The 19,536-nt window shown below is 45.1% G+C and overlaps 7 protein-coding genes across 7 annotated transcripts; 4 read left to right on the forward strand and 3 right to left on the reverse strand.

The window, feature by feature from the left end:
- Nucleotides 1–690: 690 nt before the first annotated feature.
- On the forward strand, nucleotides 691–2,670 carry K441DRAFT_682016 (Sec2p-domain-containing protein; the record flags this gene model as incomplete). The annotated part of the gene is made up of 2 exons (XM_067651526.1): nucleotides 691–1,155; nucleotides 1,213–2,670. 2 exons carry the CDS (start codon nucleotides 691–693, stop codon nucleotides 2,668–2,670), a joined length of 1,923 nt encoding a protein of 640 aa, XP_067497699.1.
- Nucleotides 2,671–3,068: 398 nt separating this feature from the next.
- K441DRAFT_621639 (6-phosphogluconate dehydrogenase C-terminal domain-like protein) lies at nucleotides 3,069–4,982 on the reverse strand. The gene is made up of 2 exons (XM_067645972.1): nucleotides 4,724–4,982; nucleotides 3,069–4,673 (listed from the first exon to the last, which is right to left on the reverse strand). Exon 2 carries the CDS (start codon nucleotides 4,604–4,606, stop codon nucleotides 3,269–3,271), a length of 1,338 nt encoding a protein of 445 aa, XP_067497700.1. The 5' UTR covers nucleotides 4,607–4,673; nucleotides 4,724–4,982; the 3' UTR covers nucleotides 3,069–3,268.
- A 224-nt stretch (nucleotides 4,983–5,206) lies between these two features.
- Nucleotides 5,207–6,576, forward strand: K441DRAFT_669474 (uncharacterized protein). The gene is made up of 3 exons (XM_067650145.1): nucleotides 5,207–5,406; nucleotides 5,459–5,625; nucleotides 5,678–6,576. Exons 1-3 carry the CDS (start codon nucleotides 5,226–5,228, stop codon nucleotides 6,197–6,199), a joined length of 870 nt encoding a protein of 289 aa, XP_067497701.1. The 5' UTR covers nucleotides 5,207–5,225; the 3' UTR covers nucleotides 6,200–6,576.
- Nucleotides 6,577–6,718: 142 nt separating this feature from the next.
- On the forward strand, nucleotides 6,719–7,747 carry K441DRAFT_669475 (uncharacterized protein). The gene is made up of 3 exons (XM_067650146.1): nucleotides 6,719–7,005; nucleotides 7,152–7,389; nucleotides 7,456–7,747. Exons 1-3 carry the CDS (start codon nucleotides 6,791–6,793, stop codon nucleotides 7,486–7,488), a joined length of 486 nt encoding a protein of 161 aa, XP_067497702.1. The 5' UTR covers nucleotides 6,719–6,790; the 3' UTR covers nucleotides 7,489–7,747.
- Nucleotides 7,748–9,035: 1,288 nt separating this feature from the next.
- K441DRAFT_590013 (uncharacterized protein) lies at nucleotides 9,036–10,779 on the reverse strand (the record flags this gene model as incomplete). Its single annotated transcript, XM_067644788.1, has 5 exons — nucleotides 9,036–9,074; nucleotides 9,130–10,363; nucleotides 10,417–10,535; nucleotides 10,586–10,638; nucleotides 10,701–10,779. The coding sequence occupies 5 exons, from the start codon at nucleotides 10,777–10,779 to the stop codon at nucleotides 9,036–9,038; spliced, it is 1,524 nt and encodes a 507-aa protein (XP_067497703.1).
- A 217-nt stretch (nucleotides 10,780–10,996) lies between these two features.
- On the reverse strand, nucleotides 10,997–12,718 carry K441DRAFT_669478 (cell division control protein 42 precursor). Its single transcript, XM_067650147.1, has 7 exons — nucleotides 12,497–12,718; nucleotides 12,303–12,434; nucleotides 12,210–12,242; nucleotides 12,086–12,144; nucleotides 11,854–12,034; nucleotides 11,576–11,808; nucleotides 10,997–11,518 (listed from the first exon to the last, which is right to left on the reverse strand). The coding sequence occupies exons 2-7, from the start codon at nucleotides 12,333–12,335 to the stop codon at nucleotides 11,455–11,457; spliced, it is 603 nt and encodes a 200-aa protein (XP_067497704.1). The 5' UTR covers nucleotides 12,336–12,434; nucleotides 12,497–12,718; the 3' UTR covers nucleotides 10,997–11,454.
- Nucleotides 12,719–12,873: 155 nt separating this feature from the next.
- Nucleotides 12,874–13,610, forward strand: K441DRAFT_325524 (uncharacterized protein). The gene has a single exon (XM_067641199.1). The coding sequence runs from the start codon at nucleotides 13,005–13,007 to the stop codon at nucleotides 13,455–13,457; it is 453 nt and encodes a 150-aa protein (XP_067497705.1). The 5' UTR covers nucleotides 12,874–13,004; the 3' UTR covers nucleotides 13,458–13,610.
- Nucleotides 13,611–19,536: the final 5,926 nt, after the last annotated feature.

The following is a 19,536-nucleotide window of genomic DNA, read 5'->3' on the forward strand; positions in this document are numbered from 1 at the left end:
ACTGAGGATTTATTGATAACTGGTCGGGTTCCTTGGATGGGGCGTGGAATGGGGCATGAAATGGGGCGTGCATTGACAGCGAGCGTGAACGGGCCTCACAGGGAAACGAAGCCCTGGAGGTACCTAGTAGTTATCTCTGTTCCTTTCTCTCAAGCTCCAAAACTGACCAGGCCTTGCACGCGCGCTTGCAGGGCTTCTTCCAAAGACATCATCAGCATCCTTCCCGTCCGTCATCTCCACCTTCCTCTGCCTTCCCTTCCCATCAATCTCGCGTCCCGGAAGAGTTTCTACTCTTTGATCGTCCTTCGCAATGTTTCTATTCTGTTATTGATCATTTATTTTCCCTGACCTACGAGTCCCTCCTTTGTGTCCCCTTCCCCAACCCTGTACCTAGCCGTCCAAGCCTCGCAATCCGTCAAGCTGGCTGAGTACGTTCTTTTTTAATTAACCATCGTCCCACAACACAGCCCGTCCCCATACTTAGAATTGACTCCGAATCGTCGCACTAACTTCTGCATCTTGTTATATAGATACCTGTACACCGGCCCGTGGATTCACGCAGGTGGCCTGACCACGCCTTCACGTTCACAATCCCAAATACGCTCCTTAACTCCAACCCCAAAGGTCGCAGGGCTCAAGCAAGTCACCAAGTCGACGTCCACACCACAGCTGGGCAAGATGGCCGCCGTCATGGCTCCTCCAAACCCGTCATCCCTCTTCCGGACCGACTCGGAAGTCATGAACACCATCCCAGATCCACGTGCTCCGAGCCCTGCTTCTGCCCCGTCGAGGTCTGGTTCCACCGATTCCGGTCATCACCCAGACCTAAACAACGAGGTTGCAACCCTGAGTACCAAGCTCATCAATGCCATCAACTATCAGACCAGTCTGGACGATTCCTTACAAGCTACGCGCCATGAATTGGAGGCTGCACGAGAGCGATTAGTGCAGTTGGAAACGGCTGCAAAGGAGCATGCAGAGATGATTGGGAAGGGCTTGTTGGTGAAAAGGGACGATTATGATAACATGGAGAGCGAGTTGAGGAAGGAGCTTGCCGAGGAAAGGAGACAAAAAGGCGTTGTAGAAAGAGAAAAGAGAAGAATAGAGTCGGAGTTGGAGAATTTAACAACTGCCCTTTTTGAAGAGGCTAATACGGTATGCATCCCAATCCATAGTTCCGCTTCCATTGAGACAGCCGCTGATCCTCCATAGATGGTAGCGGCGGCAAGGAAGGAGAGAGAGGCTTCTGAGAAGAGGAATGAGCAGTTAAAAAATCAGCTCAACGATACAGAGCTGCTTCTAGCCTCTCACCAAGAGCAATTACAAGACCTTAAGGCTGTAATGCAACAGATGAGCTCGGACCGAGATGAGAACGAAAACAATACACATATTTCCACTGCACCCTCTACACCTGGGGTTGTGCCGCAAGATAAGTTGAGCAGGATATTTGAGGCGGCGAACCTTACTCCAAATACACCCGGATCAGATGACATACCGCCGGATCAGCCGCTACGATTCTCTCATCTGATACACCCTGTGCTGCGATCAGATCTTCAGTCTTACAAGGAATTCCAGGAAATGCTGAAGGTCTCTCGGGCCTCAGCACCTACAAGCCGAGCGGCAAGCGGCAACTACGGTGGCATTAATGTTATGGGTCTTGGTGCTCTTAGCTCCATGAGCCAAGCCAATGGCTCCTCAACCTCCCTTCCATCCGCCCACAACTCTCCTAATCGGCAGAACGGAAACGGTTCTCCACGTGACTCCGCTTCCTCTCTCCCTCCACTTAAAGAAAACAAGTTCTACAAGCGTGCCTTGGCTGAAGACATCGAGCCAACGCTTCGTCTTGACATTGCACCCGGTCTTTCATGGCTCGCCCGCCGCACAGTCCTCAACAGTATGACAGCTGGTGGCCTTGTTGTCGAGCCGCACCCGCTTATCCCTAAATTTCATGGCCCGGTCTTCGCATGCTCGCTCTGCGGTGAAAATCGCAAAGGGGAACTCTACACTCGGAAGCACCGCTTTCGAACAAGTGAAAGTGACGATGCGCAGCGGTACCCACTTTGCGATTACTGCGTTGGGAGAGTTCGAGCAACTTGCGATTATATCGGGTTTTTGAGGATGGTAAGGGATGGGCACTGGCGCGCAGAGACAGAGGATGAGAGGAAAAGCGCGTGGGAAGAGAGCGTGAGGTTACGTGAGCGCATGTTTTGGGCTAGGTTGGGTGGAGGTGTCGTGCCTGCATTTGTGCCCCTTCGGGAGAGCCCGCGAAGCCCGACGTTCGCGACTAGGGGCGGCGTGAAGGTGGAGAGGAAGAGCGAGGAGTCGAGCATCAATGGTGCTATTGACTCTGCGGTTGACATGCGTGATCCCAAGAAACTGGAGCCGCAGGAGTACGACCCGTTCCGTTCTGATGGCAAAGAAAAGAGGGTGAGCATTGGGAAGACGGTCATTTCCCCCCGAGTTGCGACCCCCGAGAAGCTTAATTCGGATGAAGAGAAGAGGGTTGAGAAGGCTGCGGAGGAGCAGCTGCAGAACGAAGTCAAGAAGTCGATGCACTCTCTCTCTCTCGATGACTCAACAGTAAAACTCGACGGTGCAGAGACGCCTTTACAGAAAGGAAAAGATAAGGAGCAAAGGCTATCGATTACCATTCCTGGGGCTTTCGAATGAACGGGCTAGCCTTCTCGCCTCATCCAAACATTTTAGGTCATTTCATCCTATCTACTTCTCTTCTCAATCCTGCGGCACTGGATATGCACATTTACCTACCGCTGCCTGCAGTAAAGCGATCCCTGTTTCTATCAATGTCACACTACCAGTGTCTTTGGAAAGGGGTCAAATGGGCGGCTTCGCATTCTTATACGTGTGCTCATTTCGCCCTTTCCGGTTAATTGGTGAGAGCTTTAGGGCCTAGTAATTAATGTATTGCACTAAAAAGGGGCTTAGCGCTATTCCGTTAATCCGTTAGGATCTTGAGGCTTCCAGGACAGAGGCCTGGAAGGAGGAAGACAGATTTTTGTACGATAGATGAAAGTATGGGCTATGAACCTGCAATGGGGCGCATACTTGTTTTAGGTGTGCTGTAGAAGATTGGAGGCGTCTCCGACGGGCGCAGTCGGTGAATGTGGATGGGATTGATCATCAATTACATCTACATGGGGTGACATTACACAAATATAGACATCCTTTGCCCGTGAACTCTTCACGTAGGGTTTTGCATAGGTTACTAATTCATCTACACAACCTCTTCATCTCATCTTTTACCTTTTCAACTCTTACAGTCCCTGTCGGTCCCACTCGAATCCAAACCAACAAGCGGCACGTCCTCTCCCAACTCCCACTGCACCATCCCCTGCTTCCCCTTCACCAGCTCCTTGATCATGAAATTCACGACACACCGTACCCCCATCTCCTCGCCCCTCCGCACCACCCACCCGTTCATATACTCGACCTCAGTCCGCCGCCCAGCCCTAACATCCGCCAACATGCTGCTGACATTCTCGCGCGTCTTACTCGCCACACCCACGACGAGCGTCTCCAGCCGGCCCGGATCGAAGCGGTGCACGACGCCGGGGATGTGCTGCAGCTCGGGCAGCGCGCGCAGCACGAGGCTGGTCTCGGCCAGCAGCAGGCGCATGACCCGCGTCAGCGCGTAGTTGTACAGCACGGCGCCGTTGCGCGCGTCTAGTAGTACCGTCAGCGGGTTGATGATCGAGTTCACGGCCAGCTTCTCCAGCCGCAGCATCAGCAGGTCCGGCGGCGAGAAGCTGGTTGCGCATAGCACGGGCGTGCGCAGGAGTGTGCGGAGGAGGTAGCGCGATAGCGCGGTCCAGGGGAACTCGGGCGAGCCGGGCGCCGGATCCGAGGATGTGGCTGGGGCCGGGTGTTTGGGTGGTGAGGGCGGGGCGCCGGGCGGGTTGCTGGGTAGGGTGGGGCGGAATTTGGAGCGTGGTGCGTAGGGGGCCTGGGGTTGGTAGTGGGTGTGTGGGAGCAGGCCGAGGGAGAGGGTGCCCTGGCCGGCGTGGGTTGCGGCGAATAGGTCGTTGGGCTGGCTGTTTACGCCGTGCGAGTTTATGCCGAGCATGTAGAAGGGTCGTTTGGAGGGGTCAGGGAAGATGTGTTCGTTAACTTCGTCGATGGTGCCCATGCCGTTTTGGAGGAAGAGGACCACGGAGTGAGGCGTGATGCGGTGGCGGACGCTTGAGAGAGCGGAGAGCGCCTGCGTGGTCTTCACGCATAGGATCAGCGCATGGATTGGTTCTGTGGATTCACCCTGCGGAACTTGCTGTTTTGGTGATTGTGAGGATTCATCTGAGGCCGTTTTGGAGGGGTGTAGTGTATCCTCATCCTCAAATGTTACTTCTTGGCCGTGAAAGCGTGGGCGTAGCATAGCGAGCTCGGCCTCGAAACCCGACCTAGCTTCTACGGCATCATGTGTCTTTATGCGAATCTCTTGCAGCCCCTCATTCCATTGTTTAAGTGTCTGAGGCTTGTGGAATATCAGTGTTACGGGTGGAGGGTTAGGTATTCCACGCAGTGCATGTGCCATGAACCGTCCGACGTTCCCCATGCCCATGACATGGATGCGTCTATCAAAGACTGGCATTGTACGGTAGAATTCGGCAACGTTCCGAAACTGATGACGGGTAGGTTGTTCGTCAATCGCTCCAGGGCTGTGAAGCTGTCAGCTTTTGTTGTACATGGTTGGATATGCCCAATCTACCTTTCGCTGTGCTTGGGTCCACTGACTTTCACGCCATCAATGGCAGCTTCACTCCACCATGATTTCCCGGGCGATCTAGATTGGAATAAGGCCACTCGGCCCAGGCGATTGCTACCTGGGCTGCATCGGATGAAACTGTGAGCTATTCGAGGCCGCAGCCTGGGAAGAGGGTAGGAGAGAATTGGGGAAGACAGGTTGAAGTAGGGGAACTATTGAGGGCTAATTCAAGTGATAAACCCGGCAATATAAATTCGCAGGCGTAGGGGAGTGAAATACAGTATAAATGGTCATGGAGGAGCATCGAAGCGTCTATCTTGTCTTAATGTCGGCGTTGAATGGAGATGATTGGCTTCAGAAGCACAGACCAGAAGGCTTGAAAGAAAGTGGAAGGCATTCCCATCACCGCAGTATTATCGACATCTCTTTTATACTTCTGTCTCCTCCTGCACTTCTAAAATCTACAGAACACTTCAGTACTGGCTGCTCGTACTCAGTGCTAATTATGGATACCGTGGATCTACATCCACTGCTTGAGCATCTAGAGGGAAACATTGATGACCTCGAAGAAGCTCTTGCGCCCCTCTTGAACGCTCCACTGTCCGACGTTGCTAGCAAGCTACCTCTTCTCGACAAAGCGAAGCTCCATGTCATGATCACCTATGCAATTGAATCTATTCTATTCTGTACGTTTCACCGTCACTCAAGGCAGATACAGTATTCTAACGATGCCCCAAGCATACCTTCTATTAAATGGCGAGAACGCAAAAGAACATGCCGTCTTCACCGAGCTCACCCGCCTCAGGCAGTACTTCGAAAAGATTAAGAAAGCAGAAGCAGGCCCACTCAAGAGAGATCTCAGCCTAGATAAGCAAGCCGCCGGAAGGTTCATCAAGCATGCCTTGGTACGGTTGAAAGATTGGAATATTTGTACGTACAATACTTACGCACATACAGTCTGGAAATGGGAGGTATGACCTCGAGCGTTCCGAGCGACAGGCCAGGGAGGAGGCCAACGCACACATCAAATTCGACGAGCACTCCGAGCGTATCAAGCAAGAAGAGATATCGAAAAAGCGAAAGGCTAGTGCGGTAGAAGGCTTGTCTGGGGATGAGGAGGGCGAGAGTAGCTCTGAGGACTCACGAGACTCCGAATCCCCGTCTGCACTGGACAAAGGCGTTGAGGCAAATGCCCTCCGGGGGAAGGGTAAAGGCGGCAGGCGCACAAAGAAGGAGAGGAGGGAGAAAAAGAAGGAGAAAAGAAATAAAAAGAGCAATAAGCAACGTAAGCTCGAGGTCGAACCTCGCAATCTAGTCCAAGATCAACGAGCAGGACCCCTTCCTCCTCGGAGGCCCAAGTCGAACCTCCCACCTAGAGGACACAGTGCAGCATTCCAAGCATTACTCAAGGGCCCTCTACCCAAGAAAGAATCCGATAGCCGGATAACGGCAAACCGGGATACAAATACGAATGGCTGAGCTCTTGGGCGAGGTCTCATTTCTGATACTGCACATATCCTAATGCTCTCCTAGGAGAGGTGTATGACCACAGGCATCCTGGGTTGCCGATATTTGATAGGTATCCACCCGCACCGAGGGTTTCGGTGCGTCGGTTTGTTCGCCGGCGACTTCGTGCTGGATGATGCAAGTCAAAGTGAAATCCGTGTTGCGGCATACAGATGTGATACACGATCGCGGATTGAGAGTTTGTCGAGAGGAACAGTTTATTAGCGTTTGCTTTGAAGGTATATACACTCAGCAAAGCCTTTTATGCATGTATATAATTCCACGCGAGAATCTCTAATGTACTCAAAGCGGCCTACCGTAGCAAATATGAATCAAAATTATAGCCGTAGCAAAGGCATTTCCCAATGAATATAGTGCATGGGTCTCAAATCCAATAGTTCCGGCCCGTGCACAGTTCTTCCTCGGTCCCTGCGCCGAAGCGAAGATCCGATCCTTCTCGAATGCTTGAAACTCTTCGCCATCCGCATCTGAACCGCCGCCTCCAACAACACCAATTCCTTCCATCAACACAATCCTTAGACCTCCGTCCAAACCTCGTCGAAAATGCCTCGTCAATCCCGCAGTTCCAGCGCCCCACGCCGTCCTACGGCTACCCCAGCTCGCCAGCCGGTTACTCCTCCTGGCCCTGCCCCAGCCCGTCCCGCTACAACTGCTGCTCACCCACCGGCTACTTCTCAGCAGCAACATCCTCCAGCACAGGCTGCTCCCCAGCAGAGTGCTGGACCAGGTTTATTCGGCCAAATGGCGAGCACTGCTGCGTAAGTACCAGTATTCTGTACTGCACCGCACAAACGCCTCCACGCCATATAACCATCTATTACTGCTCTGTACTGCTTCTTTCCAAACATCGGCATTAATCCTCGTATATTCCAAAAGATCTACGCTAACTAATACCTTTCAACAGCGGTGTAGCAGTTGGCTCATCTATCGGCCATGCCATTGGCGGCTTCTTCGGCGGTGGCTCCTCCGCACCCGCTGAATCCCAATCCGCACAAACCGCACCCGCAGAGCAGCAGTACGCCAATAGCTCCTCAAGCACCTATCAGTCTGGTGTGTGCCAAACTGACGTCAACAACTTCCGCAAGTGCATGGACGAGAATCAGGGCTCCTTAACAATTTGTGGGTGGTATTTGGATCAGCTGGTTTGTGGTGCACACTCAAACAATCGGTAGCGAATTTTCATGCTAACATATATGCTCGTTCAACAGAAAGCCTGTCAGCAGGCCGCAAGCCAGTATTAGTTTCTCTACTCGGTTGATCAAAATCGTCGGTTGGTCATCAGTCGAACAGTCTACGGCAACTATTTCATGACCAAGTGATTGGGCCCGGTTCAACATGCAAGCCCTGGAATATCATAAGAACGCATGTAGCATTGTCTGGGAGTTTTCGGTAGCGCTATATTGTAAATTAAGAGAATAACATCCAGCAAGCATCACCATTACATTCTCCCTAGCGCCTCATGTTGATAGCACCAAATACAGTAAATCGAAGTTTAGCATTAAACCCTTTTACCAGACGATCCTGACCAAATTTTGACTTTCCTACTAGCTGTAAAGCAAAGGTACGCTAGATTTTAAGCTTAGTATTAGAACTCTTGAACTCCAATAACCGACTTCATTGTGAGTTACCGCCTCGTCCGACTTGCGAGTCCTATGTATTTCCCATATATCAATCTTTCTATCCCAGCTTCAAATTAGAACTTGGACTTAAAGCTTTTCTTCAAGTTTAAATTCTATTAAGTCTCGCACTTCCACTAATTTAGACAGTTTTCCAAACCCTCTCAAGCTGCACGCCCCGGACTTTGGGTTTTCCTAATAATTGTACACCTTCAGCTACGTCACATCTTCAGGAGACGGCCAGTATAGCAAACATCGAAATCCTACCACAAAGCACTGCCAAGTTTTATAGATAACATGGCGCGCCACGGCAAATCCATATTCGTACCCTTTATAGTCAGCATATCTCCTCTCCTATTTCCACACTAGCCCGCGCCAGTACCGCCACGGTAAACTTCTCCTCTATATCTGCAGAACTCTTTTAAACAGAGATGGACGGCCAACCCAAACGTTGGGCCCCTTATAAGGCTGACACAGTGGGTGTCCTTAGAGGGGATCGCGGGACCTGGAATTTGGACATGACGCCCTATGCGAGTCCGCATAGTGGCTGGAAAAGGATGCAGCAGGGAGAGATTGTTGGTGATGAGACTGTTGTCAGAGGGGATTCTGACGGTGCGTAATAAGGAGTCTACATCTACGAAAGACATCCGGATGGCAAGAAATATTTCGAGGGAGGACAATAGAGAAGAAGAGATAAACTATAACATGAAGGATCTGAATCACGAAGTTCCTTCCGCAGTCCAAACAGTCTTTTAAACAACCCCCAAGATACCAAATCCACCACCGATCATTTCTCCCTATGATCCTTTTCATCCACACACCGGGTACCTAGGCCACTGTTCCCCGCGGGAGCTTTGAAGAGACAAAAAACTACAGGAACGCCAATTCAGGACTTCCTTACAATGCCACTTATCGAAGAGCAATACGTAGCGCACGGATTGCCAGTGCTACAAATATTTGCAGGGGAAGTGCAGCGGAAAGAGAACGCGAAGGCTGATGTGCTTCGGAGGGTTTGTTGATGTTCGGGGGTTGTGTTCAAGGAAAGGAGTGAAAATGCAAACGGTTACAGATGGGGAGCTTTGATGAGCTATCAATAGTGATTATTGCTATGCATGATAATCGTTCTTTATGCGGGTATCATCTGTTTCGCCTATCGTACAGTGTATCATAAACTATTTTTCATTCTCATCCTCATTGGGCTCGAAGTTAAGCTGTTGCAGTGTTAGTGGAGCTAAATTGGTCGAATTGGGATTGATGAAGGCATACCTGATTTCCATTGTAGAATTGCCGAGAATTTGGATCACGCTCGAGGTCCCGCTGCTCTTTAACTCTCTGATCCGCTAATGTTCGTACCCTGATACTTGATCCGGCCGAAGACCCTGGTTCCGACCCCACTGACCTACCTTCTCCCGGGTCTGCACTTCCTTCCTGATCAGGCTGCGCACCGTATCCTGTTACGGACTTAAGTGCACCCCCCAGTAACCCTACACTGCTAGAGACAAGGCCTACTGCTCCAGAAACCACGCCAATGACCCCGCCATACAAGGTGCCTAAGATGCCACCGCCCGCGTTGCTGTATGCTTCAGTGAAACCTTGGACGGGGACAAGGACTAGAGTTGCACCAGGAGCTAAGTCGATGTATTCAAGGGATGCAGCTTCGTCGGATACGGAGAGGGTACGGCTGGGAAGTGGGGCGAGGATGTGTTTAAAGGTATAGGGGGGTGGAGAATTGGAAGGTAGTTCCGTACGAGAAGCGAGTTCCTCATCAACCCATAACCGTACATCATCCTGCAGCGTTGAAGTGCGTGGAAAGTATGCACGAATTGTACTACCATCAAATAGCCGAATATTGAGATGCACGTTCTTCGAGCCCACCGCAACATTCTTCGCCTTTGTGGCCTGCGCCTCTACCTCCACTAGCGCAGCTTGCTCCAGGCATCGTCGTTCTGCGTCCTCAGCCGCTGCTGCTCTCTGTGCATCCTCTCGCGCCTTCCGTTCCCGCTTGTCGGCCTCGATACGTGCTTGTATACGCTTGAGTTCCTCCCGATCCTCTTGCTTCTTCTTCCGAGCTTGTGCTGCAGCGCTAAGCTGCCGTGACTTTGTGGAAGATCCGCTGGCAGCTTCAAGCTCCTCCTCGACGGCCTTCTGCTTCCCTTTAGCTTTGGCAGACCGCGCTGACTTTTCGGCCTCTTCCTTAAGTTGTTTGTCAGCTTCGAGACGGCGCGCACGATCGGCTAACAAGGCTTGAACTCTTGTTGGTGGTGTCGCTGACGGTTCGGTTGCTGACGGGATTGGCGTGTTACTATCGGAGTGGGGCGCTGAAGGACCTTCCGTATCTTCTGGGATTCCGGCAGGCACTGGGTCCAATGTCTCAGGTGAGGTAGAGGCTAATGTTTGCGTTGTGTTCTTGGTTGCATCTCCTCCTAGAACAAGGTGTAGGCGACTCGTAAATTCCTCCTGGCTGATACCGCTAACAAGATGCTCACGGAGCTGACCATTACTAGAAAGGTATAAGTGGAAGCAATCAAAAGGCTAGGGTTTATTAGCACTCACCGTATAACCACTAATGCTGGGACTTTTGAAATAGGGCAGAAGGCTGACAGGAAACCAGCCTCTAGGGAGCGGGCCTGGATACGTAGCAGAACTACGGTTTGAACTAGGAGACTGGAAAGCTGCAGTTTTCAGCACCCTGTAAGAGATATGTACGTTTAGAGGAACAAACCTGATCGGTTTGAAGCCATTCATTTTCCCATGTTAAACTTTCGGGGCCATCGTCTTCCTTGGTGCACCATGGTTAGCATTCATTAAGACTCCAGATGTATTGGCAGTTTACTCACCCCGAACAAAGCAAGCAACCAGTTTTGCTTGTTGGATCGCAAGGGCGATGCCGCTTTGAAGGTCTCCTTGGTGGAACATGGCTGGGTGATTGGGTGTTGGTGTGGTCGCGAGGTGAGGTTGAGCCTCGACAGCTCCGAGATGCAAATCCCTGTCACTGCGAGCGTTGGCAGGGTACAACCGGCACCGCTTTTCTCTAGTCGGGGTTTAATATACAGCCAAAAATTCTTCCGTGTTAAATAATTTGAGGAGAGTCTCCAGCTTGGGCCACTTGAATTTGATCAACGGACATCATTTTGGTAACATCTCGTTTTATAAACCAGAAGGTCTATTATAAAGCTGAAGCGCAAAGTAATTATCCAGAGAAAGCAATGATCCCGCCCGACAGAAAACATAGAAATAGACCCGGGATGATTGCTCCACACTATCTACATTCAATTGAGAGAAGAAATGCTGGCCAGCGCTAAGCACATGGATAAGTGAAAAAGGTACTAGGCAGCGTAAAAACCGAGTCCAAAGGACAATGCTCCACACCATGGTTGCCCGTTGCCCTGAATTGAAGATTCGTCGCTGAACTAATCATTCCGGCAATTCTCAGGCTTTCCTGGCCGGTCGGCTGCGATGCATCTCCAATCCCGTACGAAAACGCCATTCTAACTTGTCCACAACACCAAGGTATTTAAGCAACATCGGATGTATTTTGTTGCACCAAACTGCGTCGCACTCTTGTCGCGTCACTTGTATCGTGCATCCGCTTCATAGGATGACACACTTTCCGCTCTTTTTCGTTTTTGGTGGAGGCCGGGGGCTCAGTACAGCTCTACCAAAGGGTTAGAAGAATCCCGTACACTTCCCACGTCTACTAGATAGAACCGACCTGATAGCCTCATCAAACACGCTTTTGAGATTTCGCTGTGTCAATGCGGAGCATTCCAGATATTTCTGCGCCTTAATCTCCTTCGCAACCATAACTGCCTGCTCGTATTGTATGGGGGCCATTTTCATCTGCCGAAGTCTCTCCCTAGTCGCCTCATCGTCCCTCAAATCTAGCTTCGTGCCTACAAGTATGATTGGGACGCCAGGTGCATGGTGGTCGATTTCAGGGTACCACTGAAGTTGTCAGACGGTGAACAACGGGGTAGGGAGTTATAATACCTTGGCCTTGACGTTGTCGAAGGACGGGGGGCTAACAATCGAAAAGCAGATCAGGAACACGTCTGTTTGTGGGTATGACAGCGGCCGAAGGCGGTCGTAATCTTCCTGTCCGGCGGTATCCCATAATCCGAGACTTATCGGCTTCCCGTCAACCATGACATTTGCAGAATAGTTATCGAAGCTTAAAATCTATGAGCTTTTATATGTAAAACAATTGAAGGACGGGGCCTACACTGTAGGAATGTATTCTCCGGGGAAGGCATTCGTCGTATATGAAATGAGTAAGCATGTCTAGCAAACGTCGTCAGTCAAATCCGGTTTTGAAATATAAGATGATCTAATTCGCGTTGACCTACCTTTCCAACAGCACCATCTCCAGTAACCACACACTAAAGTAGCTAGCAATTAGTCTATCTATTAGCTTATCAAACTTCTATAGGAGCTCTAACCTTCAAGGACTGGGTAGCAGGAGCAGCAGCCATTATTAAGCGCTGCTTACTCTGAGCTTTAGGCTAGATATCTTGACCCAGACAGGCAGGGAACGAGGTGATAAGATGGAATGGTGAGCTTGTGTCAGTAGTCTGCATGAGGGCAAGCATTAGAATCCAGACGGCTTCACAAGGTGGCACAGAAGATATCTTACCGATAATATCACTTTTTATGGAAGATTGCGTTATGTGCGGCAAGGAAGGGAGGCGTTTATCACATTAATAGGGACAATGTGAGGCTGTATAACCGAAGCCTAGGTGCCTCGCTCGCTCAAGGGCGAAGACAGTCGACAGTCTCAACAACGAGCTCTTCGCAGCAGAGTGATGTAAAACCCTTCGAAGGCGCCCAGCGCGGATTGTTCGAACGATCGTTGGGGGGTCGCTGGCACAGCAGAGGACGGATGCGTATGCCGTCTATGAAACGGTGTTGAGGCAGGTAGGGGTGGGTTGAACATGGCTACAGCTTGGTAGCCAAGCCACAGCGGGCCACTCACCAACGCCATCACAGTCAGCAACGAAACACCAACAACTGCTCTACAGCTCTGATATATGATAGGTAGCGCTATAGTAAAACTGCCATCCTTCACCCTCACTGCCCTATTGTGCGAGCTACTCCGCCACAGCTGTTGTTGTTGCTGCTGAGTTGTGAAAAGCATTTAACAGATGACATCAGACGCATTCCGCATTCCGCCTCGAGTCCCTCTGCTATCTCCTGGCTTCCTTAGGTTCAATCTACTGTCGCTCCCTCAAAACTCACTCGGGCCGAGGAGCAGTCGAGCAATCTTACCGTCTAGAATGCCATTTGAAATATCTCCGCTTTATGCCCGATGCCCTACTCTATTAAACCCTGCTTCTGTATTCATCTACTTGTCTAGCTGCGATCCTTTCCATCCGTTCGCGCCTCTCAAGCAGCTCCCCCAAGTCTTGTTAAGGTATTCCCCATCCTTTCCCCATGCGCTAAAAACGCCGGCGACACTCCTTGGCTCGCAATTAGTGGGGATACGTATGTCTGTAGCACCATTGCATCGAAAAAGTGAATCCGAATTTGTAACAGAGTATTCAAGCAAACATGCGGATCGTTGGTACCCCCCCAACGAAAATTTTGACCCGAGTTGATAAGTAATAAGCCAATAAATTAACCCAAAGCTTTAATTTAGAGCTTTATTATATAGACTTTAATTAATATATATAGAGATGAGGTTTTCCAAGGGGAGACCCCCTTGGACCCCCTTATATAGAGCTTTTGCTTAATTTAGAAGTAGTAGTAAGATTAAGGTGCTTTAGTTACCGCTAGATAAAGATCTACTATAGTAACTAAGGCGCTTTACTTAAGCTAGGCTTAAAGATTATATTAGTTACGGATCTAGTATATATTTAGACTATAGAGCTTTAATATAGTATATTTTAATTCTAATTTAAAGCTTTATATACTAAATATTTTTAATACCTAATAACTACATTGCTATATAGCTAGTGTTACAGACCTTATAGCGGCAGTAGTAGCACAACTAAAAAGAGATATAAATAGGTTAGTTAAGATAGTATAGGAGGCACTAGAACTTATTAAGCTATATAATAAGGGGTAGCTAAGTTATATAGCTAGTTACGTTATAGATTTAGAATATAGAAATATAGGAACGTAGAAATATAAGGGACGTACTAGTATACTATAAGGGGACTTTATAAATAGGGGGCTATAAGGCACAATTATAGGAATAGGATAGATTGGTAAGAGAGACAAATCCTTAAGGAGGTAAGGCCTTTAGGATTGTAGAGACTATATACTATGGGCATGTACCTCTAGTACGTAACTGGCGACTATTTAAGGGGCATCCGGGGGTTGTCCTAAGGGCAACCCAAGGTATCCGCAATAATATCCCTTATATTACCCCCCTCCCCTTTCTTATAGTCGGCCCCTAATCGCTATTACCTTATAGTAGAAGGAGATTATAAGGGCTTATCCCAGAAGGGGTTTAGAGAGATATTAGTATACTACTATATATTATCTATCTATCTAACTCCTACTTCAAACCTCTAAAAAACCTTAATAAGGAAAAAATATAACTAGAGAAAAGATATAAGGATTGCTAGGAAACCTATTAAAAGCCTATTAGAAGTATATTAGTAACTACTTAGGCTAATATAGGGATTTTTATATAACTCTACTTTTAAGCCTTTATACTAGTCTGTGATTAATTATAAGTATTATAGGTAATTTAGTGTTCTAGAATAGTTCTATAAAACCTTTTAGTATAGGATTTAATGTATAAAGCCTTGGCTTACCATTGTCTTTAACTATTAAAATATAGTCTACAATTCTTTCTTATAATCCTTTTTTATAATTCTCTACGTTACTAATATATCATTCCTATATTTGCCTTTAGGCTATTAAATATAGTTAAGGTATTAATTAGTTAATTAAAGAGACTTATCTTTTAAGATTTAGTGTATATACTTTTAAATATAGTAGTTCTATACTATATATTTAGCGTATCTCTACTATCTAGTAAATAGGGACACTTTATAATAGTAACTGTAGCTATTATATAATTATTAAGAACGTCTATAACGTTAATCATTAATACTATAATATTATTTAGGTATAATTTAACCTATATACGTCTTTAATTTAACGTCTTAATTACCTTCCCCTGGCCGCGTTATTAGTTTTTATAAGTAATAGCTAAATAGCTTATACGCGTATTTCCTTTCATTTAAATAGCGCTATTATAACAGAGTTATATTGGTAAGGTTGCGGCTATTTACGAAAAGGGTATTAGAAGGTAAAGTATAAAGACACCTTACTTATTAAGCTTAATCCTTTTCCTTAATACCTTACTTCCTATTATTAACCTTTATCTAATTTAGATGTATCTTTAATATATTATTAAGATTTTTTTAAATTATTAAATTAATATACCTCTTTAATCTCCTACTAACTGCTCTTCTAAGAAAATTCTATAGCGTATTTTGGCCCTACCTTTATATATAGAACCCTAACCCCTACTAACCCATAACTTATAACGATATTACTAGCTTAGGCTCTTAACTTAAGAGTAACCAAGTACTTTACTAGTGACTAATTAGACCTAGCATATTTAAAGAGATAGAATATACCTTAATAGGTTCGTACTACAAATAGGATTGTTATCCCTGTTATAGGCTATAGCCAAATTCAAATCGGTAGCCTAAAGCTAAAAGATGTCTGGCTCGTACCTTTATTTAAGACAATTAAGCTAATCTTAGTAAGGACTCTTACTTAGAAAGGCTACTCGATTATATTTAACCTAGACAATTAAGCTACTAGTAAGCATAAATTAGGTATAACGTTTAAGGCCACTATAAGGAATAACCTCTATATACTATAAGAGCATTAAGAAGCACTTAATACGATAGCAGAAGTATACGATTTATAACCAAGCCTTAATAAAACAGATGCTAAACTATAGTATTATTAAACTAGATATACAAATTACAGCGACCTATTTAAGCTATAGCACTCCTTACTAGGTATAAAGCTTAAGAAGAAGGTAGTACTAGTTAGTAAAAGTACGTGCGAAGCTTATCTAGCTAGGAAGATACGAGAAATACTAAGTAAGAAGATAACTAAGCGCGAGAAGACACCTAGTTAAGGGCTATATTTTAATACTACAGGACGAATCGGTATATCAATTAGAGCCTATAACTACTACCTACTAGCCCTAAATAACGCCACACGCTACACTTAAGTTATCCCTCTTAAGACCCTCCAAACTAAAGAGGTACTACTATATATTAAAGAGATTATTATAAGGGCAGAGAGGTTTACAGGGACTAAAGCTGCATAGATTCGAGCGGACAATAGAAAGGGGGAGTTTAGCCGCAGATTTTAAGACAAATTAATACCCTAGGGTATTAATTTTGAACCTTGCCCGCATACAAGTACTTATACAATAGCGCGATCAAGCGTGCGATCTATATAGTCAACTGCGAGACAAGGTCACTTCTATTTCGAGGAAATATACTAGTTAAACTCTAGTGCTACACAGTCAAACACGCTGTTTAGATTAAGAATCGAGTACTAACCTTAGCTCTTCCATTTAATAATAAGTATAGTGGTGCTATTATACCCTACGAGGCATATACTTAATAAGTCCCTAACCTTAAGAATCTAGTTATCTTTAGGTATTATACTAACCCAATTAATATGCTTAAGAAATACCTTAGAGAGTATAATTTAAGAATAAAGCCTAACTACGTTTTTATAGAATTAAAAGGGAGTAGTTAATTTAAGATAATAAACCTATATACGCAAGTAATTAAGCTTTATAGAAATACTAAAGTAAATAAGTACAGGTTCCCTTATAGAGTACGTTAGGTATAGGCTACGAGCTAAGCTATAAACTAACCTAAACCTCCCCCTATTACCTTAAACGGGCCGATAAAGACTCTAGTTGCGAGAACTAAGAGTAGGCCAGATAGTGACCGAGTAGGCCGCTTAAGCCAAGTGGGAAGCCTAGGTTAAGACTAAGTAGGCCGATTAAATTAAGTAGGAAGCCTAGGTTAAGATTAAATAGGACGCTTAAATCTATAAGGTAATGCTAAGGGTAGGACGCCTATATAAAGCACATTAATACGCATTCCTTATACGCAGAGAATAAGGTCTAAAAGGTTACTAAATATAAAGGTTTTTAATAATACGGTGGTTTAGTTAGTAATAGCTATAAAAGCTATCCACCTAAAAGCTAAGAATACTACCTCCTTAGGAGCACCTATAGCACCATTTAACGCTATTAAGCTAGATTAGGCCTTAAGGGAGGACGCTCCTAGCTAAATAAAAGCTATCTTTAACAAATTTCTCTTTCTTAAGAGAATGCACACCTATACTATTATAAGGGGGACAATACCAGAAGGAAGGTCGTTACTCCTAAGCAAGCTAGTTCTAAAGCATAAGTACAACGCTAAGGGAGAAGTAATTTATAAGAAGGTAAGACTATATATCTAGGGAGACAAGCAGACCCCTAATATTAACTATTTTAAGACATTTACGTCTATTATATAATATAACACCTTTAGGTTTCTAATAGTAAAGGTAGCAGCTAAAGACCTTAAGCTTAACTATATTAACGTCAAAACTATATTCTTAAACCCGCTATTGCAAGAATAGATTTATATATAGATTTCTAACCTATTAAGAGACTTTAAACCTAATCTTAAGGGGGTAAAAGACGCCTACTTAAAGCTAAATAAGTCACTATACGGCCTAAAGCAGGCACTAAGAGATAGTTAAGAAGTTCTTTAATAGTATAGGTTTAAAATTAGCTAAAGCTAACCCTAACCTCTTTATAGGAAATAAAGTATATATCTTATTATTCGTTAACAATATACTAATTACAGAAAAGCGCCGATACCTCAATATTATAAAGATAAGAATTTTAAGAGAATAGAGATACAAAGACCTAGGCTTCTAAATTAATTAAGATCGTATAAAACGAACCCTTAAGCTATATTAGATAATATATACTAAAAAGCTACTTAAACGGCTGAAAATGGACAACTATAATCTAGTTAAGTTACTAATACTAACAGGTACTATTCTGAAGCCTAATATTGAAAGTCTCCTTAAGTATAATAACGCGACGGTATACTAATAGATTATTAGCTCTATAATCTACCTATTAAACTGCATACGTCCTAATATTAGCTATGCTATTAGTTAGCTAGCTAGGTTCATAGCAGCACTAAAAAAATCGCATTACCGCTTAAGTAAGCAGCTACTACAATATCTAAACAGCACTCTTGAAATTAGAATTACCTACTTAAATTAAATAATTTACCTACCTCTATGCGAGCTTACATTACCTACCGGCTATAATATCTTTACCGACGCTATATAGGGAACAGAACACAATTGGATATCTTTCTAAGGTATAGCAGTTATACGCTATAGGGGAGCCGTAATTTAGATAGCTTAAAGGCAGAAGTTAATAGCATTAAGCTCAATGGAAGCAGAGATTATAGCAGCGTTAGAAGAAGCAAGGTTAGCAGTATAGCTTAAGAAGCTGACGAGAGATCTAGGGGAAAGAGACAACGACAACCCTTTTATCCCTACGCTCTACTATAACAATAAGGGTACGGTCGACCTTTTATACGACATAAAACACCACCAGAAAGCCAAGCATATTGAGACTTAATACCTCTTCGAACGAAACAACATAGTTTAGTAAGATTAACTTAAAGTGGTATATATACCAAGTAAAAATTAACCTAAAGACATACTTATAAAATAGCTACCAATTAACCAATTTACAAAGCACTGTATAACGCTAGGAATCGGTAACTAACGGAGTAAGTAACAGAGGTTTTTCGCCTACTAGGTTTTCCCTCTGTATGTAGGCCGAATAGCACTTATAAGGTATTTAGGAATAGCTCTATAATTACCTATTTAGGACAGATAAGGAGAGCGTCGTTAGCATAGGGGAGTGTTAGAATTAAGTGAGAGGTGCTAACTAAGCTCTAAACACATTATGAGGACGAAGTCCGCATGCAATCTATATAGATATTAACCGCATCTACTGCATCACGAATCAATTAATATTCATTATCTGCGTCATCTCTATTATCAATTAGATCCTTAAGATAGCTCCGCTATAACCCTATAACCTTATAATTCTAACAGGCCCAAGCACCTTCTAAAGCTATATTAATAACGCCTTATAGAACTACCTTAATAACTTCTACTCTGCGTACCTAGATAATATACTTATTTATAATAATAACCCTTTTAAGTATACCGAGCACGTTTAAAAGTCCTAGAGCGCCTTAGGGATATAGGACTTTATATTAATTTAAAGAAGTATAAATTCTTAGTTATAGAAGTAAAATACCTTAAACTAATTATTACTACTAAGGGTGTCTATATAGACCCTAAGAAAGTATATATAATTACTAAATAGTAAGCCCCTAACTATATTAAGGATATATAAGCCTTCCTTAGTTTTACTAACTTCTATTAGAAATTTATATACAACTTCTTAGGCGTAGTAGTATTACTTATAGTAATAATATAAACGAAGGGCCTTTTTATAAAAGGAAAAAAAACGTACCTATATTTTACCTAGATACCTAAATAAAGAAGGCGTTCTAAAACCTTAAAAACGCTTTTACTAAAGCACTTATCCTAGCTTACTTTACACTAAGATAATAACTCTACCTT

The sequence above is a fragment of the Cenococcum geophilum genome, assembly GCF_001692895.1.
Source record: "Cenococcum geophilum 1.58 unplaced genomic scaffold K441scaffold_71, whole genome shotgun sequence".
NCBI classification, from domain to species: domain Eukaryota; kingdom Fungi; phylum Ascomycota; class Dothideomycetes; order Gloniales; family Gloniaceae; genus Cenococcum; species Cenococcum geophilum.

What these genes read in the sequence shown, in the direction of transcription:
- K441DRAFT_621639 (XM_067645972.1), bottom strand. Translation starts at nt 4,606, where the DNA reads ATGCCAGTCTTTGATAGACGCATCCATGTCATGGGCATGGGGAACGTC.
- K441DRAFT_669474 (XM_067650145.1), top strand. Translation starts at nt 5,226, where the DNA reads ATGGATACCGTGGATCTACATCCACTGCTTGAGCATCTAGAGGGAAAC. An exon ending in AATTGAATCTATTCTATTCT is followed by an intron (nt 5,407 to 5,458) that starts GTACGTTTCACC and finishes CGATGCCCCAAG; the next exon opens with CATACCTTCTATTAAATGGC. An exon ending in GGTTCATCAAGCATGCCTTG is followed by an intron (nt 5,626 to 5,677) that starts GTACGGTTGAAA and finishes ACGCACATACAG; the next exon opens with TCTGGAAATGGGAGGTATGA.
- K441DRAFT_669475 (XM_067650146.1), top strand. Translation starts at nt 6,791, where the DNA reads ATGCCTCGTCAATCCCGCAGTTCCAGCGCCCCACGCCGTCCTACGGCT. An exon ending in CAAATGGCGAGCACTGCTGC is followed by an intron (nt 7,006 to 7,151) that starts GTAAGTACCAGT and finishes ACCTTTCAACAG; the next exon opens with CGGTGTAGCAGTTGGCTCAT. An exon ending in GGTGGTATTTGGATCAGCTG is followed by an intron (nt 7,390 to 7,455) that starts GTTTGTGGTGCA and finishes CTCGTTCAACAG; the next exon opens with AAAGCCTGTCAGCAGGCCGC.
- K441DRAFT_669478 (XM_067650147.1), bottom strand. Translation starts at nt 12,335, where the DNA reads ATGGCTGCTGCTCCTGCTACCCAGTCCTTGAAG. An exon ending in GAGATGGTGCTGTTGGAAAG is followed by an intron (nt 12,145 to 12,209) that starts GTAGGTCAACGC and finishes GACGTTTGCTAG; the next exon opens with ACATGCTTACTCATTTCATA. An exon ending in GGAGAATACATTCCTACAGT is followed by an intron (nt 12,035 to 12,085) that starts GTAGGCCCCGTC and finishes ATAGATTTTAAG; the next exon opens with CTTCGATAACTATTCTGCAA.
- K441DRAFT_325524 (XM_067641199.1), top strand. Translation starts at nt 13,005, where the DNA reads ATGACATCAGACGCATTCCGCATTCCGCCTCGAGTCCCTCTGCTATCT.